General features: G+C 36.8%; 1 protein-coding gene across 3 annotated transcripts in view; it reads left to right on the forward strand.

Moving 5' to 3' along the window:
• CUNH1orf21 (chromosome unknown C1orf21 homolog) overlaps positions 1 to 24,382 on the forward strand; it is a 246,604-nt gene that overhangs the window by 137,882 nt on the left and 84,340 nt on the right. For all 3 annotated transcript variants that reach the window (XM_021242933.2, XM_004862797.4, XM_087194431.1), the window contains one exon: positions 705 to 799. In XM_021242933.2, the coding sequence (XP_021098592.1) occupies positions 705 to 799 (95 nt within the window). The remainder of the gene's footprint in view (positions 1 to 704; positions 800 to 24,382) is intronic.

Here is a 24,382-nt window from a genome sequence, read left to right on the forward strand (position 1 = left end):
ACTCTACAGCCTTGAAAGATATACTTACTTATTAGATCTAGTGGGTGTTATGACTAGATATGAATGTGACTTTACCGAGAGTTAAAGTATATATGTATATAAGACATAAATATATGCAATAATTGTAGAATGCTCAAATTTAGCATAAGGCTCATAAAAAGAAAATTTTCAGTTCCCATTTGTTTATACCTATTTGTTTATCACATGCTTGCTTTGGCAGTACATATATTTGTTTATCAGTAGAACTCCTTAGTCATAAACAGTACTTTGTTTTTCCAAAAGAAGAAATGAAAACGTGTACCTACTTCTGAAAATTGCCGCCACAAACATTTTGAGCTAATATTCTCTTGGGGGGAAAATAAGAATATTCTTTACCGTCTTCATAGGCCATCATGTGATGGGTTCCTGTGTGTATGTATCCCAAGTAGACTTTAGAGACAGAGTAACTTGTTTTCACTGAGAAAGAACCAGGCAGGGACACCTTCATTAGCTCCATCTGTGGTGTTGAGCAGACAGAGGAGCACACCTTGCTAAAAGGATCCAAGGTATGGGTTAAGCTTCTCCCTGACAGTTCTACGTGAGCCACATATAAAGGCCTTATGGGAAAGGTTCTATCAAATTATGCTATTTGGCTCTTATAACTGAAACTTACCTACCATTTTGGAAAAAAAATTTAAGATGTGTTTTCTTTTTCTGGCACTCAGATGAGTATAGGATCAAACCAGTGGAAGAGGTCAAATACATGAAAAATGGGGCCGAAGAAGAGCAGAAGATAGCAGCCAGGAACCAAGAAAACTTGGTAAGAATTGAATTTCTCATTTAACAATTACTTTTGGTGATGCCATTGTAATAAAAAAACTGCACTACATGTTTAAACTGCAACTTACACACTGTACAAGATTTCTTGAAAATGCTGCCACTACTTACAGCTTGCCTGGAAGCTGCACTATTACTCCTGTATCCTGTTTGCCTCGAATAAGCCATTCTTTAATCAAGATAGGGAATGCTCCAGGGAAAATAAAGCAAAACTATTAATGTTTTAAAAGACTGAAATTTAGGGAGGAAAAAAGCATGATGTAGGATTGAGATTTAAAGAAGGAAGATTTTTTTCCCCCTTCTACCTCTTTAACTCTTATCCAGGTCAGGATGATGGAAAAATTTAATTATTCTACACATGTAATATCAAGGAAGTTGCCTTTCAAAGGAAAATAATGTACTTTTAAGGTAGGTCTCTGTTCAAAGAGTTAGTACTTTGCATTCACAGTGTTAAAGATATTGTAGGTTTTCAATTAGTATGAGAATTGTAATGATAAGAAATAGGAAGTTAAGAAAGTTTTTAAAAATAGGACTCAGTATACACATTGCACTTTATTATTCCATCTCTAAATATCTAGCTAATTTACATATTAGGTTATTTCTTAAGAGAAGTTACAAATTTACATGTTAGGTTATTTCTTTTTTTTTTTGGTACTGGGGCTCGAACTCAGGACCTTTCGCTTGCGAGGCAGGTGCCTGAACCACTGAGCTAAATCCCTGGCCCAGTATTAGGTTATTTCTTAAGAGAAGTTACAAATTGTTTTTTTTTAATTAACTTTATTGGTACATTTCAGGTATACAATATAATGACATCCATCATTGGAAATCTGCACCTTTACATAATCTCTCTTGGTTCTTATTTTTTCCCCATTCCTCTGCCCTCCCTTCAACCCTCCATCCCTCCCTATTTACAAAGACTTTGTTTCCATTTTTTCATTTTCTCATATTCCATTCCCTTCTTTCATTTCCCTTACCTCTCCCACTTCCCCTTCCCCTTTGCCCCTTTTCTTCCTATTTCACCTTATCTATTATACCTCTAGTACATTTTAGTTATACAGTATAATGACATTCATCATTGGAAATTTGCACCTTTACATAATCTCTCTTTGTTCTTATTTTTCCCCCTTCCCCTGCCCTCCCTTCAACCCCTCCATTCCTCCCTATTTACAAAGGCTTTGCTTGCTTTTTTCATTTTCTCATATTAATTCCATTCCCTTCTTTCCTTTCCCCTACCTCTCCCACTTCCTCTTCCCCTTTGCCCCTTTTCTTCCTATTTCACCTTATCTATTACACCTTTTAGTCCTTATGTACACTTTCAGTTTCTCACACCAGAGAAACTATTCACTATTTACACATGTGTGTCCTATTTATTTCACTTAAGTGTATTGCCTCAATGGGCATCCATTCAGCTATAAATGTCTCTAATTTCTCATTTTTTATGGCTGAGTAGTACTGCATTTTATATTTTTAAAAACCACATTTTCTTTATTTAGTCTCCAGTTGATGGGCAACTGGGCTGCTTTCAAGTTTTAGCTATTATAAACTATGCTGCTGTGAACATGGGTGCACATATATCACTGTGGTATGATTCTTTTAATTCTTTGGGGAAGATACCTAGCAGAGGAATAACTGGGTCAAGTGGGACTTCCAGTCCTAGTTCTTTGAGGTAAACCCATACTGATTTCCACAGTGGTTGCACCAGTCTACACTCCCACTAGCAGTGGAGCAGTGTTCCTCTTTCCCCACAGCCCCGCCAGCAGTTGTTATTGGTTGATTTTATGATGGCAACCATTCTTTCTGGAGTAAGGTGGAATCTCAGCGTTGTTTTCATTTGCATCTCTTGAAGGACCACTGATGTTGAACATTTTTTCATATTTTTTTTTGCTATTTCTACTTCTTTGTCCAAGAAATGTCTGTTCATTTCATAAGCCCATTTTTAGATTGGGTCTTTCAATGTGGAAGGTCTGATCTTTTTAAGTTCTTTATAGATTCTAGATAGTACACCTTTATCTGAAGAACAGCAAGTGAAAATTTTTTCCTACATTGTGGGTTGTCTCTTCACACTGTTGATGATTCTTTTGCTGTGCAGAAGCTTTTTAATAAGAAGAGATCCCACTTGTTGATTGTTTGTGCTAGTTCTCAGGCAACTAAGGTTGTGTTCATAAAATATCTTCCTATACCAGTGTCTTCAAGAGCTCTACCTAATCTCTGTTCCAGCCGGTTCAGCGTTCCTGCTTTGATATTTAGATCTTTAATCCATTTTGATTTTAGTTTAGTGCATGGTGAGAGATATAGGTCTAGTTTTACTCTTTAGCAAATTGAAACCGAATTTTTCCAGCACCATTTATTTTTATTTTTTTATTTATTGGTACCAGGAATTAAACTTGGGTCCTTGCACTTGTGCAGCAGCCGGTGAAACCACTGAGCTAAATCCCCAGCCCAAACAGCACCATTTATTAAAGAGGCTATCTTTCCTCCAGTGAGGGTGTTTGTCTCCCTTATCGACGATGAGTTGGCTGAGTGTGTCTGGAGTTCTTTCTGCATCTTCTAATCTGTTCCACAGGTCCTCAGGTCTGTTTCTTTGCCAATATCATGCTGTTTTTATCACAGTAGCTTTGTAGTATAGTTTCACTTTGAGGGTTGTGATACCCCCTTCCATGTCTCTGTTGCGTAGAATTGCTTCTACTATTCTAGGTCTCTTGTTCCACATGAATTTTTGGATTGTTTTCTCAAGGTACATGAAGTATGCTGCTGGAATTTCTATTGGGATTTCATTGAATCTATATAGCAGTTTTGGAAATATGGCCATTTTCACTATGTTGATTCTTCCTACCCAGGAGCAAAGGATGTCTTTCCATTTTCTGATACCATCTTCAGTCTTTCTTTACAGAGTGCTATAGTTTTCAGAGAAGAGGTCTTTGATTTCTTTTGTTAAGTTGATTCCTAGGGATTTCAGTTTTTTGGATCCAGTTGTGAAAGGAATTGTTTGCCCAATTTCTCTCTCAGTGATTCTGTTGTTTGTGTAGAGGAAAGCTATTGATTTTTGTGTGTTGACCTTGTATCCAGCTACTTTACTAAATTTGGCTATTAAGTCTAGAAGACTTTTGGTGGAGTTCTTGGTCTTTGATATAGAGTATCATGTCATCTGCAAATAATGACAATTTGACTTCTTCATTTCCTATCTTTATTCCTTTTATTTCTTGCTGTTGTCTAATTGCTGTGGCTAATGTTTTCAAGACTATATTGAACAGGAGAGGTGATAGTGGACATCCTTGTCTTGTTCCTGATTTTAGTGTGCAGGATTTCAGTTTTTGACCATTTATTATGATACTGGCTGTTGGTTTTTCATAGATGGCTTTTATCAGATTGAGGTAGATACTGTCTATTCCAATTTTTTGTAGGGTTTTAACATAAATGTGTGTTGGATTTTGTCAAATACTTTTTCTGCATCTATTGAGATGATCATATGGGTTTTTGTCCTTGGCTGTATTGATATAGTGTATTACATTGATTGATTTTTGTATGTTGAACCATCCCTGAAACCCTGGGATGAATCCCACTTGGTCAGGGTATATGATGTTTTTGATGATCTTCTGCATTCTATTTGCCAATATCTTATTAAAGATTTTTGCATCTGTGTTCATTAGTGAGATTTACCTACAGTTCTCTTTTGTGGTTGTGTCTTTCTCTGCTTTGGGGATCGAGATGATGTTTGCTTCCAGGAATGAATTTGGGAGTATTGCTTCCCTTTCAATTTCCCTGAAGAGTTTAAACAGTAGTGGCAGTAGTTCCTCTCTAAATATCTTGTAGAATTCAGCAGTGAAGCCATCAGGACACAGGCTTTTCTTAGTTGGTAAGATTTTACTTAAATTTTCAATTTCATTGATTGATACTGGGTTGTTTAGAATTTTTAGGTCTTCTTTGTTCAACTTTGCTAATTCATACGTATCTAGGAATCTTTCCCTTCTATATTTTCCATCTTATTGGCATATAGGTTTTGGAAGTAGGTATTGATGATCCTCTGGATTTCTGCTGGGCCTGTTGTAATTTCACCCTTTTCATTCCTAATTGCATGGATTTGGGCCTTTTCTTTCCTTTTTCTGATAAGGTTGACTAAAGGTTTGTCAATTTTGTTTATTCTTTTGAAGAATAATTCATTAATTTTTTTGTATCATTCTCTTAGTCTCCATTGCATTGATTTCTGCTCCGATCTTTATAATTTCCTCCCTTGTATGAGCTTTGGGTTTGTCCTGCTCTTCTTTTTCTAGAAGCTTGAGATTCAGCATCAGGTTGTTTAATTGGGCTTGCTCTGTTTTCCTAATATGAGTATTCACTGCTACGAATTTCCCTCGTAAGACTTTCATTGTGTCCCATAGATTCCAATACGTTGTATTGTCATTGTCAATGAATTGTAGGAACTGTCTGATTTCTTCTTTAATTTCCTCTGTGACCCATGGGTTATTCAGAAGTGTACTGTTCAATTTCCACGTGTTTATGAAATTCTTGCAGTTTCTTTTGCTGTTGAACTCCAATTTCATCCCACTATGGTCTGATAATATATAGGGGATAACTTCAATTCCGTTGCACTTACTTAAACATGTTCTATGAGCGAGTATGTGGTCTATTTTGGAGAACAACCTGTGTGCAGCTGAAAATAATGTGTGTTTTGATTTTGTGGGGTAGAATACTCTGTAAACATCTGTTAAGTTCATTTGTTGAAGAGTTTGATTGAGTTCTAGTATTTCGTTGTTTATTTTTTGTCTAGTTGATCTATCTCTTTGTGAGAGTGGGTATTGAGGTCTCCCACTACTATTGTATTAGTGCTTATGTGATTTTTCATGTCCATTCGTATTTGTTTTATATAGTTGGGTGCACTTGTGTTTGGTGCATGTATGTTTATGATTGTCATCTCTTTCTCTTGGAATGTTCCCTTTAAAAGGATGAATGTCCTTTGTCTCTCTTATTCAGTGTTGGTTTGAAATCCACTTTATCTACAAAGAGGATAGTGACTCCTGCTTTTTTGGGGGTTCCTGTCGCATCGAGTATTGTTTTCCACCCTTTAACTTTCAGTCTATGAGTTTCTTTTTGAATTAAGTGTGTTTCTTGTTTGCAGCATTTTGTTGGATCTTGCTTCTTGACCCATTCTGCCAGTCTGTTTCTTTTGATTGGTGAATTGAGACCATTAACATTGATGGTTATAACTGATCTGTATTGACTTATCATTGTGAGGACTTCTCCTTTTTGTTGGTTTCTCCCCTTTTGCATTTAATTTCTTGTTGTGCCCGATGGATTCATTCTGCTGGACTTCCTGGAGTTGTGATCCTCGTTGTCTTTTCGTAGGATATTGTCTAAAATTTTTTGGAGTGCTGGTTTGGTATTCATGAAGTTCTTAAGGTGCTCTTTGTCATGAAAATATCTTATTTCTCCATCAGTTTTGAAAGACAGTTTTGCAGGGTACATCAATCTGGGTTGGAGGCTATTTTCCTTTAGGGCTTGAAATATGTCACTCCAAGCTCTTTCTTTTCTCTTACTGCTGGTAGAATTTTGTTCTTCTGTTGGGTTTTTGGAATTTTAACTGTTATATGCCTATGTGTAGATTTATTTGATCAAGGCTAGTTGGAGTTCTATATGCCTCACTTATCTGTATGTCAAGTTCTTTTCCCCTGCTTGGAAAGTTTTCTGCCATCACTTCTGTGAACAATTTTTTTATGTCATCTGCACTCTCTCCTGTTTCTTCATTGACTCCAATCAGTTTGATGTTATTCTTCTTTGTATCATCTAGCAGCTGCTGGATTGATTTCTCGTGGTCCCTTGCTATTTTTAAGAATATTTTCTTTTCCTGATCACTAATTGCAATCTTATCTTCTGTACCTGAAATTCTGTCCTCACATTGGCTCATTCTGCTGCATAAGCTTTCAATGGAGTTTTTAGTCTTCATGGAAGTCTGTTTGCATCTGTTTTATGGATTCCATTTGTTTCCTATGTTGGGATTCCATCATGTTCCTCAGATCCTCTATTTTTTTAATCTGTGTCCTCTCTAGATTTATTAATCATGTCTTGCACTAAGGGTACAATCTCTGCTGTTATCTGAGAAATTATTTCTGTTTTCATTTTTTCCAGATCCTCTTTAGTCACCAGTTCAGGGTGTCCAGGTGTTTGAGTATCAGATTGTTCCATCTGTTTCCCTTTGGTGTTGCTTTAGGTGATCTGGGAGTCTGGTTTTGAGACTTGTTTAAATGTCTTCTCATTTCATCAGGGCGTGTGGGGGCTGTGTGCTGCTGCTGCCTGCCCAGCTCACCTCCTTGGCACTGGGGCCAGTTGTATGGGGGCCCAGATGGTTTACCTCCTCTGCCTTGGGTGCAGCTCTGCACCTAGGTGCTGTGGGCTGTGGTACAGCGGCCCGGGAGCTACAAATTGTTAATAATACACAGTTATTCAGTTGTATTGGAGCAGAATGATCTTTGTTTACATTTGGTATATAATTTATCCTTTGATTATTTGTTTCCTCTCATGACTGAGTAAATGTGTTTTTAAGAAGTCTGTAATATTATAAAATATTTTCACTTCATTTAAACTATCTTTTCTTATGTGTTTTCTTTTTATTTTTATGATTTTTGCTACCACAGAAGGAATTGGCAGAATATTAACCAATGCTCATATGTATTTTAGGCTATCATTTTCCATGATACTGTTGAGAATATTAATCTAATTCTTTTGCTTTATTCACTTCCACACCTATGATCTGCAGCCCAAAATACTGAAGTATCAACAATTGCATATTTTAGATCATTTTTTAAAACATGAAAATAACTATGGATAATGAAATATATCTTCATGAATTAGATTTGGCTTTTGAAGTATAATTTAAGTGACAGTCATCATATCTACACTGATATATTTTAACAACATTTCAATTTAGCTATGAGTAAATAGTAAAAGTTAATATTAGATTTCTCATATAATTTTTTAAAATTTTTGGATAAATCAAAGACCTGAGCAGATAAAATATCAGCTTTATTAAAAAGAGTTTGGCCTTGCTTAACATAGTTTTGGCTGGAGTTATAAATCTCATCTTAATAATATGACCATTCAAGGTCACAGAGATACTGGCTCCTTGGATCTGACTGGTGCTATGCATGTCTACTTCACAGGTTTATGTCTGAAGGAAGCAATACTTCCCATCTTATTGCTTTTGACTTTTTCTTCAGTGTGTTTTCTTCTATTTAGGGCCAATACAACTTTTTTCCTTCAAATTAGTTCAATTTTGCAATCTGTCAACTATGTGCCAATGTATTCTTTGTCAACACTGTGGCCAGAGTTAGCATTGGTGCCTTTCTCTTCAAACTGAATGGAGACTAGAAAAGAGCAAACCTTCCGGTCATTTTTACATTTGTAGTATCTGTGACAGCTCTCACTTCTTTACTCATCACCCAATTAGGTGCCAGGCTGCTGGTGGTTTTTAATTGGGGAATGGCAACTAAGTGGTTGTCTTTGATTTTGAAGTCACCAGGCTGCTTACTGAAGTTAAAAGTGATTTTCAGTTATCTGATAGTATACAGTCTAAGTTACTTACTATATCCTTTGGGGTGCATAATCAACCATTGGTTATGCATGTCACTTAAAAAAACTAGTAGCCTTCTAAACTTGAAGCTTACACTGGAAGGTGGATGAAATAGATTTAGCACTTCTTCACTTTCATAGTCTTTAAGACAATGTAAGTTTAGAAGTTTTTGTTTCAAAGAATGATTCTAGGCTATAAGTCAGAGTGTTTTTTAAAAAAGATTTGTTTACTTAAACTGTTGAAATTAGGGGCCTCAACATACACAACAAAGACTGTATGACATGAGGGTGAAGACTTGAGCTTTGGAGGCAGAAGCTGCCTGGGTTTAAATCTCAGCTCTACCAGTTGTTCACTGCAGGATCAAGTTATTTCACTTCTTTAAATCTCTCACCCATAAAATTGGGAAAAAACAGTGACTTCTAATACTGTTGTGAGGGTTACAGAGAAGATGGTTAACACTCTGAGTACAGTGCATAATATCAGCACTTGTTAGAGTTAGGCATTGTCATTAAAAAAAAAAGGAAAAAATAAAGAATGTTAGAATCAGTTTCTTTTTTCTTTATGTTAATTTTTGAGCTATAGCTAAGTGACTACTTTAGGTTAATGCCAGTATTACATGTATTTTGGGAAACCTTGTTCTAGAACCATGAAATGACTTAAAAAGGATTCTTTCAGTACTTTTTATATACAAACCACTTCTAATTATCGAGAGATACAAAGTGCTTAAACTTATGCTTCTTAAGAAACTTAGAGTAAAGTTGAGAAAACAATTCGATTCAGCAAATATTCTTCGACAGTATCTTACATAAAAGGCATTGTGCTAGATTCTGCAGAGAAACAGAAAAATAAGGAACAATTTGACCCTCACTTTAAGGTGCTTAAGTTACCATGGACAGAGTGAGTCTCAAATGACTTTAAAAAGTAGACTAAGATTGAATTTCAAGAAAGAAGTACTAATGCTGCACATATTCACAGGAGACTGTGATTGCATCTCTTGAACTATCAGGATGTACTTCATGAATGAGCTGCCATGTATGATGGCCCTTGAGGTATGAAATGACCTCAGATGCCTCAGGCAAATTAACAGATAGAAAGCATAAAACAAATACTCCTGCTTCACCAGGGAATGACAGGAGAAGAAGATAGTAGGGAATCAGAGAGTACAATCAAAATGTACAGGGGGTAATGTACAGAGCCTTAATGTCCAACAGAGAAGTCTGAAATTAATGCAGACAATGAAAGAGAAGCTTCAGATATTTTTAGGCCAGGATGAAATTGTAATTCAGGGAAGTTTATATGGCAGCAGCAGATATAATGTATTTTGGCATGAGGAACTAAGACAGAACCCCTGTGATAATAGTCTTAGTAAGAGGCAATGGGCCTGAACCAAGATGATGCCAAGGAGAATAGAAAAGTCTTGAGTAAAGCAGTAGGATTTGGTAGTTCATTAGATATTAAAAGAATGCATAGGGATTAAGAGATAATAGTAATACCATTATTTTAACCACCTGGAAAAATGATGGGTTTGTGATGATGAAAATAAGTCATTGATCACCTCAATGAAATGGTGAAATCAGTAGGAAGATTGTGCTTGATGAATATAACATGCTTATTCATTCATTATTGATTCTTGCCCACCCTTAAGGTCATAATGTGGTACACTAGGGGAAATGTTAAGCCATTATACAATGTAGTAAGTACATAAACAAGACCAGTGACTTCCAGATCCTTATACTAAGAATTGGGGGACACAAATGCACACGAGACATACATCCCACCTTTGTGAGTTCACTTTCTCTTAGCAGACAATTGTGACCTAAATGACCACAATTGAAGGTACAGTGTAAAAGTTGGGCATGGTTTTCATGAGCAAAGCTATAAGAACTTGCAGAATATCCATGTACAAACATCTAGTGGAAGAGTGGAAAGGATCAGTAACTGGGGACACGTCATTTACTCAATATATTCTTGTTGCTTAAGTGAATGAGTTAGCATAGTTGGACCTGGAGGCATGCATTTGGATTGGGTTGACCACTGAACACTTTAAGTACAAGAGAGTACCAAAAGAGACAGCAGTCAAAGCATGCATCCTAGGACAATGAGATCCACTTCGAGGCCCACCTTGTGTGGTCTGTGCTCATGTGAGGCTTTGGTTTATGCCTTGCCACTGCCCTCTGCTCACAAGATCCCTCCACATTGGTGATCTTTCGGTTTTTTGCTCTGGGCCTGCATGCTCAGAGCTCAACCTGGAACCTGGTCTCTTCTTCCTTCATACTCTACCCTTTCATTTTTGCCTGGTTTATTCTTACTTGTTTTTGAGATCGCAGCTAATTGTTTCTATCTGAAAGAAGCCTCTCCAGTCCTCATCAATTCTGTTTGTTCTCTTTTGTTCACTCTGATTATATTTGTGTTCTCCTTTATAGTACTTGGCACAATTGTCTTGTAACAAATGTGAATAATTTGTTTCATATACATTTTTCTCTTAGCCTGTAAGCTCATGATGCTAAAAATCTCATTTTTTGGCATGTAAATTAAATATGCAGCACCTAACAGTACGTACCACCTAATAGTTGCTTAATGAATGCTTAAAACCTCCAGTCACTTGAGCCCATTGACTGCAATTTCTATGGCTGGAGATTATGCTGAATTTCTGAAGCTGATGATGAATTATTTATATGTCAATCACTTATGCATTTTCACTTAGAAGATATGCATTTATTCCAATTTTCATTATTGCTTGACACCCATATATCTCACTTTGGCTTCTCTCAGAATTTAATTCCTCTTAAGGGAGGTACTATGAAGTAACATTTTCTTATATTTTGATAATCAAGAAGATGATACATCCATAAACCATAATTTCTAGCTTTATAACTTAGGCCAGATATCTAAAATTTCTGGACTCCAAATTCTTAGAACCTGAGAATAACAATATTATTAGAGTATTAGAATAAAATGTTTAATATGGGGATATGTTTAGCATTTTAGCAAAGGGAGTCTTCCTTAACAAAGACATAGAAAACAAAAGCTACAAAGAAAACTCTCATTTCATTAAAGTTAAATACTTTTGCAAAACAACATAACCAAAGGATAATAAATGGAAAAGATCTTGTAGAAAATATTTATGATTAATAAAAAACAAAAAATTAATATCTGAGACTTATAAAGTACACTTGTAAATAACTAAGAAGAACATAATTCATTAGAAAATGGGTAAATTAACAGATGGTTCACAGTAGAAGATATTGAAAAGTAAGCATATGGAAGTATGTTCCACATCACTAGTGCACACCTCTTCACCAGCTCTCTGCACCTGTCTCTTTCTTTCTCTGAAAGATACTGACCAGCCTGAGCCATGCTTGCCTGAATGGCAGGGGGAACTCCCTGGAGCACTTCTGTGATTTTGCTCACACAGTTAATTTTGTGCTGTCCAAGAGCTGATGTGCCAGTTCCCAAACCAGTTCATACTAATTGAGTGTCTTTGTAATTATGTAATCTAGTTAAATAATGGGCAAACCAATGAAATACAACTGTGAAAAGAGATATTTCAGTGAAAATTCAATTGAATGGCTTTGGAAAGTCTTGATGAAGGCAAGTTACTAAAAGCTTGTTGCTGTAAATTAAATTATGCACTCAGATTATTTCACAATGTCCTTACCGTCTCGTTTCATTTAAAAAGATGAAAACAAAGATTCTCAGATATACATTAGGTATGATCAGTACAGGTCATGCAGGTGAAACCCTGTAATCATTGGTTCCTTAATGAAAGGAGAAGTCATTTGCCTATGTCAAAAAGTGAGAGAAGAAATGCACATCTGTGTATTTTAAAATAAAATGATTTATTCTAAATGTATATAGATAGTATTATGTTACACTAATCTCACTGTATTATTTAATTACTAGTCTGATTGATGTTGCCTAATACATCTTTTATTATAATCATGGAAATGCAAATTGAATACAACTCCATTTTATACTCATTAGATTGGCAAAAGCCTAGAAGTTTGGATAATGTCATATTTTGACCTGATTGTAAGAAAATGTGTATTCATATACAAGTAGCACACCTCATGGAGGACAGTTTAGCAGTATCTGTGAACGTTTTGACAGTCATAGTCATGACCCAACACTTCCACATCTTACTGTTCACCCAAGTAGTTGCCCATGTGCCTGACGAAGCTTGGAGTAGACATTTACTTCAGCACTGTTCAATGAAAAATTACAAATAACCTTCATGCTGGACCATAGGAGAATAGTGTAGCTGGGTCATATTAAGAATTAAGAATAAGAACTGTACAAACTGTCATAGGAAAATCATGCAAATTGTAAATTGATATATATAGCATAATCCCATTTAAGCTTTTTAAATGAAGCTAAACACCAGCACTCTATATTTTCCATGCATATCTGTATATGTGCACAGATTCATAGATAAAACTGGGATGTATATGTTCCAAATTACCACAGGTGCTTAGTTGACAGGGAACTTAAGAATACTGAAGCTCAATTCTCCAGTCTATAAAATGGGGACAGTAATTGAGCCCTGGCATAGAAAGTGCTATTATTGGCTATTATAATTTTTTCTTTTATTAGTGGAATTGAATTGTGAGGGAGTGAATGAGAAAGAAATGGGTGTATGGTCAAAGGAGATTTTTATCCTTACACTTAATGTTTTAAACTTTGATTTAAAATTGATTTGTTATGAAGGGAAAACAGGGCTGGGGATTTAGATTAGTGGCACCATGCCTGCCTCGAAAGCACAAGGTCCTGAGTTTGATCCCGGGTACCAAAAACAACCCCCCCCCCCACACACACACACACAAAAGAAGGGAAAGCAAAATTCCAATTTGGACTAGCCTGGAATCTGTAAGTAGGATTATGATATTTTCTTATTATTTTAAGTAAATATCCTTAGGTTTTAATCACTCTCTGATGTCTGATTAACAGATGAGGACTGTTTGAAGGCAGCCAGAAAGAAACCCAGAGATCATTAAGCTTTCCTTTATGTAGGCTCACAGTTTTGCACATAAATAATTTTAAAGCATCTTACTCTAGGCTTGGCAGTATCCTGTCCCCTTGACCTCTCCAAGTAAGTGTCTTGACAAATAAAGTACATTCTGGATATAGGTAAAGTCCTCCTTCTTACTGTACAACAAGGTATTATCTTGTTTTTCATAATTAACATTTGTAATTCTTAAACCATCCTCCCATAAGAGTTATTAAATCATTTGATGGTTTTTGTTTTGTTTTTTGCTGTTTTCCTAGATTTACATGATTATATTGGTTTTTGATTCACTATTCTCAGATATATTTGTATAAATTAAAAGATTCTTTCCTCTTAGAGGACATACAACATGGTTGATTGAACTTTTGATATCTGTCACATCCATAGAGTTGAAGGCTGATTTAAAACACCCTTGCCTAAGACACCAATTCCCAAGTCCAATCAAATGACAAAATAACATTTTTAAAATGCAGTGTTTTGATGTGCTTCAGCAGAACAGGAGAGTGGAATCAAGTTTTAGGTATGACTCAGTCCCCTCCAACCTGGTGAATCTGTGAGAGTGTCTATACTTACTTCCAGGCCATTAAATTTCCAATAAATTTCAGGGCATCTGATGTAGAAATGAAGATGTGGAAACTAGGAGACATTTAGAGGATGCTCTATAAACACACGAGAGCTCCCTTTACAGCAGTGTCATCCAGCTGATGAAACTAGAAAGTGGCCCTGACACATAGAATATGCCATAGCTGAAGCTGTCCCCTGTAAGGGAGCTCGTGTTCTTCCAAGAATTGGACGCATTGACAGGCTAAAACAAACCAGAGAATTTTCTGTAATTCCATTCAGTACCTGTTGGTCAGTAGGAAAGGTTGAGTGCTCAAGGTCACTCTATCTCTGTAATTATTAAAGCATACCTTGTGAAGAATAAAAGACATGAATGAACACTGGAAACTTTTAATCTCTAATAAAAAGAAGGGAAAGGAAAAAATATGAGAAATGGAAAAAGGTTGTTATAATAAGCAATGTACATTCCCACCTAGATGTTCTCATAATTAGGCACTCTGTACGAATCAATTTGAACTCTATTTTTAACATACTACCATGTTTACCATACTTTTTCTGTGACTCTTAGAGCAGCTAATATAAAAATAAATTGGCTTTTCTGTTTAAAGATCACTCTGTGATCATAGAAATGACTATTTACCTTTTTGAGTGCTTGACCTCAAATGCAAGGTCAAGAATTAGTTTTAAAAATCACATAATGCTAAAAGACTGACTTTGAATTGTCCCATTTTCCCAAGCACTTTTGAACATTTCTAGCACTTTTGAGAATAAGGTAAAATAAACTGACAGAGTAAAGCTGGTATTAACAAACAAAGGTGAAGCTTTATGAAGCATCCCTGTTTTTCTCCCCTGTCTTCCCAGGACAGATTGGATTTGAGCTCAGGCTGGGGCTATGGTGCATTGTTGAGAGTGGAGGATCTAGACTTGGGGGAGGTACTTCCTGGTTTGGGAACCTCCAGAGGACTGTAGACTTCTCAAAACAAAGTGAAGATCAGAGGATGTTCTGTCTGACTTAGACAAAGATATTCCTTTCATAGAACAGCTTCATAAATACCATTTTAGCCCCAGACTCATCCTCAATGATCCCTTGATTGTAACTCAGGAACCCCCTTCCCTGCTCTCTCCTGCATCATATGAGGTTCACCTCATTTTATAGTTCATCCAGATGATTAGAGGAATAACATCAGGATCCCTGACACAATCTCCCTAATGAATTTAGCTTTTATGGATCATACAGGTTGAGGGTGTGGGCAGCATCTTCTCTTCCATTGTGTTTGTTCGTAGAAGAACAGGCTGAAAGAATGGTACCTTTTCATTGATCTTGGAAGACTTTCTTTTTCCAACTAGCCTTTTAATGTTACTTGAGCCAAGCACATTCAAAGTCTTAGAGATAAGTCTGGCATTTATTTTAGAGTAGAATGGGAGTAGAGTTTAATTCTCTAAGGAAAAGGAATTTGTTGAATCAGCCTTCTGTGTTTCAGGTGTTGAACAGAAGCAGAGATCCTGATCCAGGAACAGAACTAACTTACTAGAATAAAACAGTACAAACAAAAGTGCTTTGTACACATAAAGCCCAACACACATTAACAGTGGTCATCATTATTACTTGTCAAAAGGACACCTGGATTCATTTCTGTTAGTATTTTATGATACAAACAAAATTAGGGCACAGCATACTTCTCATTCTAATAAGCGCATTTAATACCTGCTTCCCTTGAAGAAAGAGTCTTGTCATTATAGCACTCTTCAGTCTTCATGAAGAGTGATATTAAAATATATCTCAACATGTACAGAAATTAATGACTCAAAAGTTAGGACTGACCGACCAACACCCCCCTTCCTCCATTGCAGTGCTGAAGATGGAAGCCAGGTGTGCTAGGTAAGCACTCTACCACTAAGCTACATCCTCAGCCTCTCCAAGGTGGTTTGTAATCATCCAAAAGGAAAGGCCTAGCAGAACGTAATTGAAATCTTATTTCAAATTACTTTTTCTGGTTTTTGTGCTAATACACAGAACTGACCATATGCAAGTGATTACACCATTAGAGTCCCAGTACTACATAACTCTTAAATACATCCCTATTTCAGAGTACTCAGTTCTCACTGTCACTTAGGCATTCCATGGGCACTGAAGGAATAGGATTGACAAAGCACAGTTACAACTTTCAGGCAATTCAAGGGGAGATAGATACACACTGCAAATAGAGGCCTAATGAAGTTTGTTGTACAGGCTGTAGTGAAGTGTTTTGAGAGAAGACTAGAATGGAGGGCCCTATCCAGGCAGGAGATCTGAGGGCTAACATTGCACTAGAGCCTTGAATGAGACCAAGTTTTCACTGACAGATGAGGTTGGCAACAGGATTTCAAGCAGAAGGAAAAGTATGAGCCAAGCATGGAAATGTGGCATGAATAATGACTGGTTTGGGAGGCTGATGGAATATGTTGTGAAGTGTTTATTATTTGGCTAGTTGATGTGTTTTAGCTTTTCTTTTTGGGCACATTAATTTCTACTTAACCAGTAGTCACATTGTTAGCCTGTTTTTAGCATTTATAACTACAGAATAAATAGAATGGACTTCTGCTGGTCTAATTTAAAGATTGAAGGTGTTGATAATGACTTCCTTTTCCCAGCATTGTGCAAATGTGATTTCTTTTAAACATGATTTCCTTGGATGCAAGACGTAGTCTAAAAGTAGTTGAATATATTTACCCTTGACCCCTCCTTCCCAGTAAAGGATAGCCTCTCATTTGTGCCCCGGAACTTTCCCTGTCTGAAAGATACAGCAAGCAGAAACAATATTTTAGATTTAGATTTCTGGCCCCTACTTCAAAAATGGAACCCTGATATTTAAGAAGAAAATGGAAAGAAACACTCTTCAAGGCTTGATTCTATTGGATCCACATTGGTGATTTTAGATATTGGATCTGTTTACCTCGCTAAAACCTGGGTTTTTTGGGGGGGGGGGTTGATACAAGTGGCTCAATTACAATAACAGAATTGTGCAAATGAGTGATAACAGAGAGGGCCACCGAAGGCTGGGGCACTGTTAAAGTACTTAGAATAATAACATGACCATATGTGTTTTCTGCAGTTTATTCAGATTTCTTTCTTATCACCTATGTAATGCCAAAAATAAAGCCAAAGCATATATGTTTCACTCATCTGTTGGCAAACTCAGGTTCATCCAAAATTAGTAATTTGTGTCCTAGAAGTGAGAGTACTGAAAGAAGCCACAATGTTCAAAGAGCTGGGGCTCTAGTCAGTGTTTGTTTGTTTGTTTTTTCCTCTTCCTGGCTTCATTTGAGCAAATAGTACCCAGTATTAAGAGAGATGCAGGAGTCACCAGCCTCAGGATTTTTGTTTTTAAAAAGTTCTTGGATGCAGGGCCAGGGATTTAACTCAGTGGTTCTGCCACACCTGCCTGGCAAGTTCAAGGTCCTGAGTTCAATCTCCGGTACAGGGAAAAAAAAGGTTCTTGGTAATTCTGAAAACAGATTCCATATCTGTCATTCAGAAGAGATAAATAAATAACCAGGCATAAAAAATTCATACATCATCTTTTTTTTATTTACTCGGTACTTATACGATAGTAGATGCCAAATTTCTTCCTTCTTTGAAAAGTAAAACAATTGATAATAAGGACAATATTTTCCAAAACATAATGAGCTTTCTGGTTCACGTCTGAGTAGGATGATTTCATTTACTAACAAGCTTCTACTTATAACTGGATAATTTGCAAGCTGCTTAATTTCAGACAGATACTTCTTTATGGATTTTCATAGGAATGAGCAGAGAGGGACAGGAATCTGGTGGTGAGAGCTGGAAAATTAGATGGGGATTGGTTTCAGAAACAGCAGAGGTTCGTTATTAGAACAGGAATGCAGCAGGACAGACAGGATTCTGGGTGTCCCAAATGCTAGCCAGGCCTCCTGTACTCCTCCCAAGCCTGAGACATGCCGAGCTTAAAGGAGCATCAGGGAACAGCAGCTGTATAGAAAAAGAAGACAGAATTTCAGCAATGCCTTATCAGACAATCTCTGCTGAGCAAGATAAGGTAAACAGCACATAGCTGGTCTACTTGGTTTATTCCTGTTGTTTAATTGTACTTTTAAATTTAACTTTTCCCTTCCTCTCCTATAAATACACTATTGCTTGAATAACTTTAAAACAGATTTGGAAATATAGACGTGAATAAAAATAGTCATAAATCTCACAACCATTTATGTTTTTATACCTAATATACATGGAAATATAATTGTTCCTAAACAAACAAAAATAGATCTGAATTTCACACAAAGCTAAACGTAATCTTACCATATGTCCAGCAAACATGCTTCTAGGGTATTTTGTCAACTTATTTGAAAAACTATGACCATACAAAACCTTCATGTGAATTTTGATAACAGCTTTCTTCATAGTCACCAAAAACTGAAAGCAACTGAGATGTCTGTCCTTCAGTACAGGAGTGGATAAACTGAGTGCGTCCATACAGTGGAAACACTATTCAGTGATTAAAAGAGATGTGTTACCAAGCCATTAGAAAACAAATGAATCTTAAATGCATACTGCTAAGTGAGAGAAGCCAGACTTTTACTTGGGATCACTGGTGCTAAATTCTCTCTTTTCAGCTTGGGTCCAGTTTGGCAGGTAAAACAAACACAAATCTGCCTGCCTACATCCTGAAGCCAGTGAAGACTAAACCGTGTAAATATCGCCTTGTCTTTCTGATGTGAGAAATGTATAAATAGATAACATGAAATCGGAAGAAATTATTCAAAAGGAAAGGGAAACTGGGAAAGGGGGAGGGGAAAAAGAAAGAAGGGAAAAGAAAAAAATGAGAAAAGAAATAAAATAGAAAAAAAGCTTTTATAAATAAGGAGGGGAGGGGACTGGAAAAAAAAAGAGGAATCAAGATATACCATGTACAGGTACGAATTTCCTATGATGAATGTACCAATAAAATTAGCAATGTTTTAAAAATCATGGTTTTTTTTGTATTAAATTCTTTCATTGGTACATTGTAGGTATACAACACAATTACATTTCTCATTGGGAATTGTACCTTTACATAATGCATCTTGGTTCTTATTTTTTCCCCATTCCTAGCCCTCCCTTCATGCCCTCCACCCTTCCCTATTTACAAAGACTTTATTTCCATTTTTTCCATTTCTCATCATTTTTTCCTTTCCCTTCTTTCCTTTCCCCTGTGCCTCCCACTACCCCTACCCCTTTGGACATTTTCTTCCTATTTTACATTATCGATTATTCATTCTAATCATTGGTACATTTTAGGTATACAACATAATGACATTCATCATTGGAAATTTGCACCTTTACATAGTCTCTCTTGGTTCTTATTTTTCACCGTTGCCCAGCCCTCCCTTCAACCCCTCCAGTCCTCCCTATTTACAAAGATTTTGTTCCTAGTTTTCCATTTTCTCATATTAATCCCATTCCCTTCTATCCTTTCCCCTAGCCCTCCCACTTCCTTCCCCTTTGCCCCTTTTCTTCCTATTTCACATTACCTATTATACATTTAGTCCTTATTTACACTTTCAGTTTCTCACACCAGAGAAACTATTCGGTATTTACACATGTGTGTCCTATTGATTTCACTTAAGAGTATTCCCTCAATGTGCATCCACTTAGCTATAAATGTCTCTAATTTCTCATTTTTTATGGCTGAGTAGTACTCCATTTTATAAAAAAAACACATTTTCTTTATCCAGTCTCCAGTTGATGGGCATTTGGGCTGTTTCCAAGTTTAGCTATTACAAACTGAGCTGCTATGAACATGGGTGCACATATATCACTGTGGTATGATTCTTTTAATTCTTTGGGGAAGATACCCAGCAGTGGACTAGCAGGGTCAAATGGGACTTCCAGACCTAGTTCTTTGAGGTATCTCCATACTGATTTCCACAGTGGTTGCACCAGTCTACACTCCCACCAGCAGTGGAGCAGGGTTCCTCTTTCCCCACAGCCCTGCCAGCATTTGTTATTGGTTGATTTCATGATAGCAGCCATTCTTTCTGCAGTGAAGTGGATTCTCAGCATTGTTTTCATTTGCATCTCTCGAATGACCAGTGATGTTGAACATTTTTTCATGTATTTATTTGCTATTTCTACTTCTTTGTCTGAGAAATGTCTGTTCATTTCAGATGCCATTTTTGGATTGGGTCTTTAAATTTGGGAGGTTTGATCTTTTTAAGTTCTTTATAGATTCAAGATAGTAGACGTTTGTCTGAGGAAGAGCAGGTGAAGATTTTTTTCCCACATTGTGGGTTGTCTCTACACACTGCTGGTGGTTTCTCTTGCTGTGCAGAAGCCTTTTAATAAGAAGAAATCCCATTTGTTGATTGTTTGTGGTAGTTCACGGGCAACTGAGGTTTTGTTCATAAAATCTTTTCCTACATCGATGTCTTCAAGGGTTCTGCCTAACCTCTGTTCCAACTGGTTCAGAGTTTCTATTTTAATATTTAGATCTTTAATCCATTTTGATTTTAGTTTAGTGCATGGTGAGAGATATAGGTCTAGTTTTCATCTTTGGCAAGTTGAAGCCCAATTTTTCCAGCACCATTTATTAAAGAGGCTATCTTTCCTCCAGTGAGGGTGTTTGGCTCCTTTGTCAAAGATGGGATGGCTGAGTGTGTCTGGCATTGTTTCTGCGTCTTCTAACCTGTTCCACTGGTCCTCAAGTCTGTTTCTTTGCCAGTACCATGCTGTTTTTATCACAGTGGCTTTGTAGTATAGTTGTAGGTTGGGGATTGTCATACCCCCTGCCATGTCTCTGTTACCTAGAATTGCTTTTGCTATTCTGGGTCTCTTCTTGCTCCAAATGAATTTTTGGATTGTTTTCTCGAGGTCCATGAAGTATGCTGCTGGGATCTCCATTGGAATTGCATTAAATCTATATAGCAGTTTTGGAAGTATGGCCATTTTCACTATATTGATCCTTCCTACCCAGGAGCAGGGGATGTCTGTCCATTTTCTGATATCATCTTCAATCTCTCTTTTCAGAGTGCCATAGTTTTCAGAGAAGAGGTCTTTGATTTCTTTCATTAGGATGATTCCTAGGTATTTCAGTTTTTTGGATGCTATTGTGAAAGGAATTATTTGCCCTATTTCTCTCTCAGTGAGTCTGTCATTGGTGTAGAGGAAAGCTATTGATTTTTGTGTGTTGACCTTGTAACCAGCTACTTGACTGAATTTGGTTATTAAGTCTAGAAGACTTTTGGTGGAGTTCTTGGGGTCTTCTATATAGAGTATCATGTCATCTGCAAAAATGACAATTTGACTTCTTCATTTCCTATCTTTATTCCTTTTATTTCTTTCTCTTGTCTAACAGCTGTGGCTAATGTTTCCAGAACTATATTGAACAAGAGTGGTGATAGTGGACATCCTTGTCTCGTTCCTGATTTTAGTGTGAAGGCTTTCAGTTTTTGACCATTTAGTACGATATTGGCTGTTGGTTTTTCATAGATGGCTTCTATCAGTTTGAGGTAGAGACCATCTATTCCAATTTTTTGTAGGGTTTTTATCATAAATGCATGCTGGATTTTGTCAAATGCTTTTTCTGCGTCTATGGAGATAATCATATGGTTTTTGTCCTTGGTTCTATTGATATAGTGTATTACATTGATTGATTTTTGTATGTTGAACCATCCCTGCATCCCTGGGATGAATCCCACTTGATCAGGGTGTATGATCTTCTTGATGATCTTCTGCATTCTGTTTGCCAGTATCTTATTAAGGATTTTTTGCATCTATGTTCATTAGTGAGATTGGCCTATAGTTCTCTTTTTCAGTTGGGTCTTTATCTGATTTGGGGATCAAGGTGATGGTTGCTTCCAGGAATGAATTTGGGAGTATTGCTTCCCTTTCAATTTCATTGAAGAGTTTAAACAGTAGTGGCAGCAGTTCCTCTCTAAATGTCTTGTAGAATTCAGCAGTGAAGCCATCAGGGCCCGGGCTTTTCTTAGTTGATAAGTTTTGAATTACATTTTCAATTTCCTTGGTTGATATTGGGTTGTTCAGAATTTTTAGGTCTTCTTTGTTCAACTTTGGTAATTCATATGTATCTAGGAATCTGTCCATTTCTTCTGTGTTGTCCATCTTATTGGCGTATAGGTTTTGGAAGTAGGTATTGATGATCCTCTGTATTTCTGCTGAGTCTGTTGTAATTTCACCCTTTTCATTCCTAATTGCATGGATTTGGGCCTTTTCTTTCCTTTTTCTGACAAGGTTGGCTAAAGGTTTGTCAATTTTGCTGATTCTTTCAAAGAACCAACTCTTGGCTTCATTGATTTTTTTGTATCGTTCTCTTAGTCTCCATTGCATTGATTTCTCCTCTGATCTTTATAATTTCCTCCCTTGTATGAGCTTTGTATTTGTCCTGCTCTTCTTTTTCTAAAAGCTTGAGGTTCAGCATCAGGTTGTTTAATTGGGCTCGTTCTGTTTTCCTAATATGCGTATTCACTGCTATGAGTTTCCCTCGTAAGACAGCTTTCATTGTGTCCCATAGATTCCGATATGTTGTATTGTCATTGTCATTTAATTGAAGGAACTGTCTGATTTCTTCTTTAATTTCCTCTGTGACTCATTGGTTATTCAGAAGTGTGTTCTTCAATTTCCACATGTTTATGGAATTTTTTGAGTTTCTTTTGCTGTGGATCTCCAATTTCATCGCACTATGGTCTGACAATGTACAGGGGACAACTTCAATTCCTTTGCACTTACTTAAACATTTTCTATGTGTGAGTATGTGGTCTATTTTGGAGAATGACCCATGTGCAGCTGAGAAGAATATGTATTCTGATTTTGTGGGGTGGAAAACTCTGTAAACATCTGTTAAGTTCATTTGTTCAAGAGTTCGATTGAGTTCTAGTATTTCATTACTTAGCTTTAGTCTAGTTGATCTATCTATTTGTGACAGTGGGGTGTTGAGGTCCCCCACTACAATTGTATTAGTGCATATATGACTTTTCATGTCCGTTAGTATTGGTTTTATATAGTTGGGTGCACTAGTGTTTGGTGCATAGATATTTATGATTGTCATCTCTTCCTCTTGGATTCTTCCCTTTACAAGGATGTAGTGTCCTTCTTCGTCTCTCTTAATCAGTGTTGGTTTGAAATCCACTTTATCTACAAAGAGGATAGTGACTCCTGCTTTTTTGGGGGTTCCTGTCGCATGGAGTATTGTTTTCCACCCTTTAACTTTCAGTCTATGAGTTTCCTTTTGAATTAAGTGTGTTTCTTGTATGCAGCATATTGTTGGATTTTGCTTCTTGACCCATTCTGCCAGTCTATTTCTTTTGATTGGTGAATTGAGACCATTACCTTTGATGGTTATAACTGAAACATATTGACTTGTCATTGCCATGACTTTTTCTTTTTGTTGGGTTCTCCCCCTTTACATTTAATTTCTTGTCATGCCAGATGGGTTCACTCTGCTTTGCTTCCTGGGGTTGTGATCCTCAATGTCTGTTCCTAGGCTATTGTGTACAATTCTTTGGAGTGCTGGTTTGGTATTCACGAAGTTCCTGAGGTGCTCTTTGTCATGAAAGTATCTTATTTCTCCATCCATTTTGAAAGATAGTTTTGCAGGGTACATCAATCTGTGTTGGAAGCTGTTTTCTTTTAGATCTTGGAATATGTCACTCCAAGCTCTTCTTGCCTTGATGGTTTGTGTTGAGAAGTCTGCTGTGATTCTGATGGGCTTTCCTTTGTATGTGATTTGTTTCTTTTCTCTGACTGCTTGGAGAACTTTGTTCTTCTGTTGTGTTTCTGGAATCTTAACAATTATATGCCTATGTGTAGATTTTTTTTGATCAAGGCTATTTGGAGTCCTATATACCTCACTTATCTGTATGTCAAGCTGTTTTCCCCTGCTTGGGAAGTTTTCTGCCATTATTTCTGTGAAGAGGTTTTTTATGTCATCTCCACTCTCTCCTGTTTCTTCATTGAGCCCAATCAGTCTTATATTATTCTTCTTTGCATCAACTAGCCGCTGCTGGATTGATTTCTCTTGTTCCCTTATAATTTTGAAGCAATTTTTCTTTTCCTGGTCACTAATTGCAATCTTATCTTCTGTATCTGAAATTCTGTCCTCACATTGGCTCATTCTGCTGTGTAGACTTTCAGTGGAGTTTTTCATGTCCTGGAAATCTATTTGCATCTGTTTTATGGATTCCATTTGTTTCCTATGTTGGGATTCCATCATGTTCCTCAGCTCCTCTAGATTTATTAATCATGTCTTGCACTAGGGGCACAGTTTCTCCTGTTATCTGAGAAATTATTTCTGATTTCATTTTTTCCAGATCCCCTTTTGTTTCCAGTTCAGTGGGTCCAGGTGGTTGAGTATCAGAGTGTTCCATCTCATTTCCCTTTGGGGTTGCTGTAGGTGATCTGGAAGTCTGGTTTTGAGACTTATTTATGT

The sequence above is a fragment of the Heterocephalus glaber genome, unplaced genomic scaffold (genome assembly GCF_053883595.1).
Source record: "Heterocephalus glaber isolate CG9 unplaced genomic scaffold, H.glaber_assembly_v1.0 deba00001600, whole genome shotgun sequence".
Classification (NCBI taxonomy): Eukaryota; Metazoa; Chordata; class Mammalia; order Rodentia; family Bathyergidae; genus Heterocephalus; species Heterocephalus glaber.